The sequence below is a fragment of the Juglans regia genome, chromosome 10 (genome assembly GCF_001411555.2).
Source record: "Juglans regia cultivar Chandler chromosome 10, Walnut 2.0, whole genome shotgun sequence".
Taxonomy (NCBI): Eukaryota; Viridiplantae; Streptophyta; class Magnoliopsida; order Fagales; family Juglandaceae; genus Juglans; species Juglans regia.
In genome coordinates this window covers 19762376-19771804 of record NC_049910.1, presented here as the reverse complement: position 1 = coordinate 19771804, position 9429 = coordinate 19762376, and the positions used below count along the sequence as shown (strand labels likewise).

Below are 9429 nucleotides of genomic sequence, written 5' to 3'. Positions count from 1 at the left end.
AATTAGCCTCAAACAATTATTTGTTGTGGAAAGCTCAAGTTATACATGTCCTCTGTGTCAACTTCGAACCCATTAGCTGCACGTTGGTTGCACATAGATTAATTGATTCTTGGAAGGATCAAAAGTTCACTATCGGATGCTCCTCTATCACAGCTAGGTGATCAATAGTGAGACTTCTGATTATGCTTGGACTATTTTGGAAACTTTGTATGGAAGTCATACGTGTGAACGAGTTCAAAAAATGAAAGGCGAACTCCAATCTCTCTCCAAAGGTGCTCTCTCTGTAACGCCCCGATCTCGAAGGTCCGGAGAGTTTGCTCTTAATACTTAAAATTAACTTAAATAACACAACTATAAAATCCAGAAAATCTCATAAAATATTAATCCATTTAATCAATCCAAAAATCTAAGTTCCTCCATGGCGATAATAAGGAAATTTCCAATAACATAAATTAGAAATTCTCCAAAAACTCGAAAACATCCTCAACTCATCAAATCAAATACTTGAAAAATGAATCAGTTTACTAACTACGACTCTCAAATAAGCATTTGTACCCTTAGGCACTTATTCCACTACGATCATCACACCTTGCTAAACTTTCTACTCTTGTTCTCCAGCTGAACCATCAAAATTATCTGAAAAATAATTGGAGATAAGGGGTGAGTTATCAACAACTTAGTAAGCAGATGACATATACTAGTGTGTAAACATGAGCATTTACAGAGTTCAGAATGCAAAACAAAAATATTTTCTTTTAGAATGCAGAATCAGAATAATGTTTTCAAAATGCAGTGTCAGAACATATTATAAAAAATATCAGAGCGAAAGTTTGAAAAATTTTCATAATCAAAATCTCTCTGGCATAACATAAACTGAAACTTCACATCTTATCTTATCATATTAGAACAAACACCATGTTTAACCCCCGTGGTATGGTTGTGCAAATCCCAGTAGCTAACCGAGCAGAAACAGAATATGAATTTTCCCTTATTCATTCTCGGAGCTTCAAGTGTGCACATAGGAGAGACCACGTAATAAACCACTTTGTTTCCAAAGTGGGTGCACCAGAAATAGAAAAGTTGGTACCAACCCGAACAGAGGCCACCGTTTTACATCCGTGGGGAGGTCAGAAACGGAATAGAAACAGAAATAGAATGTTATGCCAGAGGTTTTCAGAAATCACATAAGATCATATTAGAGTACAGAAAATTTTCAGAACATAACACAACATAATTTATGCACAAAATTTCATATTCGCTCTCTTTTTCAAAGTTCAGAAACATAATGTCAAAAATAAGCTCATGTCTACACTAGTCATGACAAAATAATTTATTCTTAAACAGAATCTCATGAGTAATGCAGAACAAATAACTGAGGCAGTTCAAATTTCTTCTCAACATCAAATATGTATATTTTCCAAAAATAACCTCAGCTCATTTTATTTTAATGCAAAGTCTAGCATAAGAACCCCGCATACCTGAACTTCTTAGCTTTTCAAAAATTTCCTCAAAATGCCGAAGAAATATTAATCGTCAGCAATTAAAATTACGTAATTTCCGTAAATTTTCAATCAATCACGTATTTCGATATTCAAACCTAAATTGCTAAAGGAACCTATTTTAAATCCTCAAAACCTAAAGTTCTCATAATTCCTAAAATACCATCATTTTCGAAAATCATCAATATCCACTTAATCGAATTCGTAACGAAAAATAGATTTAATCGAACAAGTGTTAAGACAATTACGGAACTCAATAAAAAGTAATATTTAAAATATCTAAAGTACCGACAACGTATTATAAATTAATAGAATACTTAGACTACTTTAAAAATCTTATAAAATACGCCATGAAAAATTCCTCTCTTAAAAAAATAGGTTTACTTTCTTTAGTTAACAATATTATTAAAATATTTACACAAAATAATATTTTATGAGACTTAAAAATAAAACCCACTTAAAGTACATAACCCAAAAAAAAAAAGCCTATTGTCCGAAACATATAACTGGAATTTACGCTAAGGTAAATTGGTAATAGTACTCATCTATTAAGTTAACACTTTACATATATATAATATATATTATGTACATATATAACTTATAAGAACAAGACCAAATGAACAAACACACGGAAACCGAGGCATGCGTGGAGGGGTAAGAGAGCAGTAGTGCGGAGGAGCTTCCGTCGAGCTGCGCTAAGCACGAGAGAAAGAAAGGGAGAGGTGAGCGAGAGAGGGGGGAGATAAAGGAGGGAGTAACCGAGGGAGGTTGTAACGCCCCAAACCCGATTGGCCTGGAGAATTACTACTTGTCACTTAAGAACATGTTTCCCAACACAACTAAAATAAAACTCCAAAACTTTATTAGCAAAACTCAATCTCAAGTACTCTAAATAACCACATTGAAACTCTACTAAGTCATTACTGCAGCAAAATAAACTGAGGAGTCCAAAATCTCCCGGTAGTCATAACAAACCAAACTAATAACTTCAAAAGTCTTACTAAACCCAAGCCCAAAATATAATTAAATCTAAAAGACATTAAAACTAAACGACATCAAAATTCCTTCTTCTAACATCCTCTCCCAGCTTAAACATGCTCACCAATCTAATCCAAGTCCTCAGTTGGACTCTCCACATCATCTGAAAAATATTATGAAGATAGGGGGTGAGTTATCAACAACTCAGTAAGCAGAGGACATATGCTAGCGTCCAAACATGAGCATTTATAAAGTATAGCATGCAGAATAAAATATTTTTCAGAGTAATCATGCAGAAGATAACATATTTTCAAAAGTAATAGAGCGATGGTTTTAAAACACGTAAAACCCATAATACTTTGGCATAACATAAATTGAGTATCATCATCAGATCAAAACAGAGCATCACACAGAGCAGAGACCATGTTTCACCCCCGTGGTAGGGTTGTGCTAACCCCGGTGGCCAAACCAGGCAGAGATAGAGGTGAAATCTTTCCTTTATTCTTCTCAGAGCCTCGAGTGTGCACACAGAAAAGACCACAATAAAACCACCTTGTTTCCAAAGTGGGTGCACTCAGAGACAGAGAAGTTGGTACCAACCCAAACAGAGCAGAGCAAAGCAGAGCAGAGACAAAGTTAGATACAAATACCAGTACACCATGCCAAAGGTTTTCAGATGTTATATCAAAATAATACAGAGTACCAAAATAGAATCAGACAGTTTACACACACTAAGAACAAAAGCCAGAACATCTTTCTAAATAAATGCACAAATTTTCATATTCTCAATATCGCTCCCTTTTTCAGATTTCAGAAAAACACATGATAGAATTTAGCTCATGTCTACACAATGCATGTCAGAACATATTTTACTTTTTCACACAGATTTGATGAATAATGCAGATAAGCGACCGAGGTTGATCTTTGTTTTCACAAGTTCCCATCATATCACAAAATATGCCAGTTTTCATAAAATCAACCTTAGTCTTATTAACTTGTATAAAACCTAGTATAGGAACCCCACTTACCTGGACAACTTAGCTTTTCAGAATTTTCCTAAAAAATGTCGAGTCGAATATAAATCGTCACCTATAAAAATAATCACATAATTTTCGTAAGTTTTCAATCAATCACGGATTTCGATATTTATGCCTAAGCTTCTAAAATAACCTATTTTAATACCTCAACACTTAAAACCCTCATAATCCCAAAATATATTATCACTTCCTAAAAATCACTAATATCTACCATGGCCAATGTCAAACTCAAAACACCAATATTTAAACCCGAAACAGCCAACGAATTTCATATCATAAACCAATCTCACACAAACAACTCCATCATTAAATCCAACCGACTCCCTTACTCCTCGGACTCAGTTCAGCACAACCAACAAATTCACAGTAAATATGAATTAGCACAGAAATACATTTAAATCTCAAAAGTTTTTGGGAAAAATATTTACAGTGCTATAATATAATTTTTGAAAGATCACGGAGGTGCTAGAAGCGGCAACGTAGCAACAAAACAGTGTCAAATGCACTGTGGCCATGGGTCTCAAAAACCCACTTTTGAACGGGTGTAAACGAAGACCCGAGATTGATAGGGTAGGGCTTAGGGATGTCGGTGAAGCTAGTGGTGGTGGTGGTTAGCTATGGGTGGCGGCGTAGAGGGTGGTTGAAGGCTAAAATACCCAAAAGGGAAATATTGATGGTGGGGCTTCACCGGTGACAGATCGGAGGTGGGGTTGGGTTCATTGGGTTGCTAGGAGGTCGAGGATGATGTGGTGAGAAGATGGTGGCCGAAGGCAGTGCGACGGCGGCGCAACAGTGCAAGGAGTACTGCAGCTTGGTGTGGTGTGTGGGGGCTAATGGCGGCGCGAGGAGGGCTGAAATTATAGGGAGGTGGTCGCTGGTCGAAGGGGAGGTGAGAGGGAGGGGCAGTGTCGGTCACCGCCGGCGCACGGCTACAGGCTGGGGGAGAAGAGAAACGGACGGAGAGAAGAGAGAGGGAGAGACTTGCGGCGCGCGGGAGAGGAGAGGAGAAAAAGAAAAGAAAAAGAAGGAGAAGAAAAAAAAGAAGAAAAAGAAACGAGGAAAGGGAAAATGTAGGGAAAGAAATGAGGTCGAATCCTCATATCTTGGGTCACAAAAAAAATGATCCAACGGAAACGATTTTAAAACAGCGAGAATATAAAATAATTCAAACGTAATGATTAAAATGAAAATAAATAATTAAACCCAATAATAAGTTAATTTAATATGAAAAAAATTTAAATGTATTACAATAATCAATTATAAGAAAGCACTTCAGAATAATTTTCACAAAATTAAAATCATAAAAATAAACCTACTAAAAATCCAACCTGAGGGTGTTCAGCTCCTTTTTCCGTGTGGGTGGCGACGGCTTGGAGTGGCTGGTGCGATGGGGTGCAGTGCAGTGGTCCAGTGGGTGGACCTCTGTTTTAGGTGGCTAAAAATAGGGGAATAAAAGGCTGGGTTTTCCGTGAGAGGGGTGGCTCACGGTAGAGTTAACCATGGTGGTTTTGGTGAGGTGGGGTCACAACGTGGTGGGGCTCTCGGTGTAGGGTATTGCAGCGGTTTATGATGGCTGAAAGCTGCTCTATTTTTGGATGCAAAAACAGAGGAAACTGAAGCTTGCAGTAGAGGCTACGGGACGCTAGGCAACAACTTCATGTGGCTGGGCAGTGGTCACGGTGGTGAGGTCTGAACAGTTGGTTATGCACGGTGGACAACCCAGGTTGCATCCGCTGATGGTGAAGTCGCACAAAAGTTGGTTTTTAAGGAAGCAATGAACGAAAAATGATGCCATGGTTTGTCTCGGCTATCTCGTTTGCGACAGTGGAGTGGTGGCAGAAAACAGTAGCAGCGGCTGGAACTTGGTAGAGTGTTCGATGGAGGCTAAGCTGTAGTGTAAGCATGCTGCGAACGTACATGCGTGGTGGAGGCGTTGGGCTGAGTTTTGAAAGGTGAGAAGAAACTGAGGGGGTTGCGGCTTGGTGTTTTGCAGAAAGTATATATATATATATATAAAGGTGATTGAGCATAAAAAGAAACCCTACAGCCATAGGAGATGTGTGTGCGGACGGAAAAAGAGTCGTGCGTGTGCATGAAAGTGGATAAAAATACACTAGAGACGTGTGTGATCATGCATGCCGTGGGCGACAGGAAACTTAGGTTTAAAAAAAAATATAGATGGAAAGAAGAAAAAAATAAATAAATATATAAATAAAATGAGCTTGACTGGGTCCGGGTGTTACATTCTCCCCCCCTTAAAAAAAATTTCATCCTCGAAATTTGTTACACCTAAGCAAAGTCCAAATATTTATCCGCTACCATTCCATGCCTACCCCATTCGTTAATCATAATGTCGAACCTAATTAATAATCCAAAATTCTCGAACCCAATATTCCAACTTCTAACCCTCCAATATTGTTGATCATATTCTCCCATATTTTCTGTAGCCATTCACGATCTCGCACACTACCATTTCAAGTCTAAAATATAACCCTCAATAATGCAATTAACGACCAATTTATAAATTTCAAATTCTCCACCTAATATAAAAACCTCAATTAAAGAATTAAAAACCTAAAATAATTTTTAACTCTCCACATATATCCATGAACCTCATACAAATAATGAAATAAACCCTCAAGCTATAATATCACCAACACCACGCTTTCGATGTGCACTCTAACAACTTATAGTCCTAAAAACATCAAATCTCATACATCGGAAAAGAATTAACCTCCACATTTAACCATTCCGCACACATTTGTTTTTTTTTTTTGTTACACCTAACTAACAGAGAACTCCTAAAACAAATATAAGATAATCAAAAGCCCTAAGCGTAAGCCATTAATAACCTAGATTTTACAAAATTCAAATCCTTAGAAAATCTACTTTCAACCAAACTTTAATATTCTAAGCTATACGATTAAAACAGTTCCATGCAAACGTGATTTACCTCGACTCAAATAAAAAAATTTCAAGGAGAAATAGAGTGAGATACCTGTGATCTCATTGTTGTCGTTCTCAGCATCTTCAGATGTCAGTGCGAACACTCGGGCCGGTCCCATTCTACGTTGATTGTTACCCTAATTCGCTTGTTAGGAACCTGGATGTGGGTTAGGCTTCTTGTTGTCTGTCAGCAGCAAAGGGCATTCCCTGATAAGATGTTTGGTCTTACCGCATCGAAAGCATGCCCCCATTTCCCTTCTGCACTCTCCAGTATGTGCACGATTACAAAATTTATAGACGCTGTTCGATTGATTTACATGCATTTGCTGTTGCCCCGAGCTGCTCCCATCATTGCTCTTTTTCCACGGCCCTTGATCTATTGCAATTTGAGATCCCTATGGTGCAGTCCTCTTCCTCTGTTCTAGTAGTGTTGCACTTTTTTGAAGGCTCTGTTCAAATACTGTGGCCTTATTCACCAACTCTGAAAAGTTCCGAATTTGAAAGCCCACAATTCGTTCATAAATCTTTTCATTAAGCCCTTGCTCAAACATACGAGCCTTCTTCTCCTCATCAGGGATCAAATATGCAACAAAGTGTGATAACTCAATAAATCTAGCTGCGTACTGGTGTACTGTCATAGCTCCCTGTATCAAATTAGTGAACTCCAAAGCCTTGTCATCTCGGATTGACATTGGGAAAAAGCGTTCCAGAAAAATCTGCTTGAAGTGTAACCAACGGACTATTTCCGTCCCTTCCACTTCTCTGATAGTTCTTTCAGAAATCCACCATCTTTTTGCTTCTCCGGTTAGTTTGAAAGCAGAAAATAGAACCTTCTGTTCGTCCATGCAGTTTATAATGCGGAGTATCTCCTCAATATCTTGGATCCAGTCTTCTGCTAAGGTTGCATCGCCCCGACCATCAAAGGTGGGAGGATGCATTCAATTAAACTGTTCTATGGTACATCCCCATTCATCATTTGTCGCATTCATACCTGATACACTTCTTTCCCAACGACGAGGTGGCATCCTGACCACTTGGATTATTAAAAAAAAATTACAAGAATAAAGGGTTTGTGCAAAATAAGCAAATGATGATATTAGTAAAACAAACATAAATACATATAAAAATTGTACAAGCAACAGTAGTAACTCTATATAACTCCAGACTCTAAACCTTCCATCCTGTGAAAAGCCTTATATGCGGTCTACAAAACCGAACCGAACCTCAATCAACATGAACATCCTAGAATATCTATAAAAATTCCAACCCTTCAAATTCCATAAATATCTTGTCTAACACCTAAGACTTCTAATACCCTAAATACCCATAAAAATCACCTCCTATAGCCCACAAATGTCTACACCACAACTCTGAAAATTATTTCCTCAACGTCATGATCCAGCGCCTACAAGAATTCTAAAACCTTAACTCTCATTAATCACTTCATTGTAGTATGCAGAATCTCTAACCTGGAATATCCCCAAGATTATCTCGTAGTCCTCAAATTTCTATACCTCGAGTATGAAATTACTTCTTAAACCCACAGATATCTAAAACCTCAAATTCCAACCAACTCCTTATTATAGTATGCAGAATCTCTAACCTATCTCTAATACCAACTGTAACGCCCCGATCCCGAAAGTTCAGAGAGTTAGCTCTTAATATTTAAAATTAACTTAAATAACACAACTATAAAATCCAGAAAATCCCATAAAGTATTAATCCATTTAATCAATCCAAAAATCTAAGTTCCTCCATGGCAATAATAAAGAAAGTCCCAATAACATAAATTAGAAATTCTCCAAAAACTCGAAAACATCCTCAACTCATCAACTCAAATACCTGAAAAATAAATCAGTTTACTAACTACGACTCTCAAATAAGTATTTGTACCCTCAGGCACTTATTCCACTACGATCATCACACCTTGCTAAACTTTCTACTCTTGTTCTCCAGCTGAACCATCAAAATTATTTGAAAAATAATTGGAGATAAGGGTGAGTTATCAACAACTCAGTAAGCAGAGGAGATATATTAGTATGTAAACATGAGCATTTACAGAGTTCAGAATGCAAAACAAAAATATTTTTGTTTAGAATGCAGAATTAGAATAATGTTTTCAAAATGCAGCGTCAGAACATGTTATAAAAAATATCAAAGCGAAAGTTCGAAAAATATTCATAATCAAAATTCCTTTGGCATAGCATAAATTGAAACATCACATCTTATCTTATCACATCAGAACAAATACTATGTTTAACCCCCGTGGTAAGGTTGTGCAAACCCTGGTAGCTAACCGAGCAGAAATAGAATGTGAATCTTCCCCTTAGTCATTCTCGGAGTCCCGAGTGTGCACATAAGAGAGACCACGCGGAAAACCACTTTGTTTCCAAAATGTGTGCACCAAAAATAGAAAAGTTGGTACCAACCTAAACAAAGGCCACAGTTTTACACCCGTGGTGAGGTCAGAACGGAACATAAACAGAAACAGAATGTTATGCCAGAGGTTTTCAGAAATCACATCAGATCATATCAGAGTATAGAAAATCTTCAGAACAGAACAAAATCATAACACAATATAATTTATGCACAAAATTTCATATTCGCTTTTTTTTTTTTAGTTCAGAAACAGAATATAAAAAATAAGCTCGTGTCTACACCAGTCATGACAGAAAATAATTTCTTTTTAAACAGAATCTCATGAGTAATCCAGAACAAATAACTGAGGCAGTTCAAATTTTTTTCAACATCAAACATGTATATTTTCCAAAAATAACTTCAGCTCATTTTATTTTAATGCAAAGTCAAACATAGGAACTCTGCTTACCTGAACTTCTTAACTTTTCGAAAATTTCCTCAAAATGCCGAACAAATATTAATCGTCACCTATAAAAATCACGTAATTCCCGTAAATTTTCAATCAATCACGTATTTTGATATTCTAACCTAAATTGCTAAAGGAACCTATT

General features: G+C 37.0%; 1 protein-coding gene across 1 annotated transcript; it reads right to left on the bottom strand.

Moving 5' to 3' along the window:
- Positions 1-6855: 6855 nt before the first annotated feature.
- LOC108981256 lies at positions 6856-7398 on the bottom strand. The gene has a single exon (XM_018952361.1). It carries the CDS (start codon positions 7396-7398, stop codon positions 6856-6858), a length of 543 nt encoding a protein of 180 aa, XP_018807906.1.
- Positions 7399-9429: the final 2031 nt, after the last annotated feature.

What these genes read in the sequence shown, in the direction of transcription:
- LOC108981256 (XM_018952361.1), bottom strand. Translation starts at nt 7,398, where the DNA reads ATGCATCCTCCCACCTTTGATGGTCGGGGCGATGCAACCTTAGCAGAA.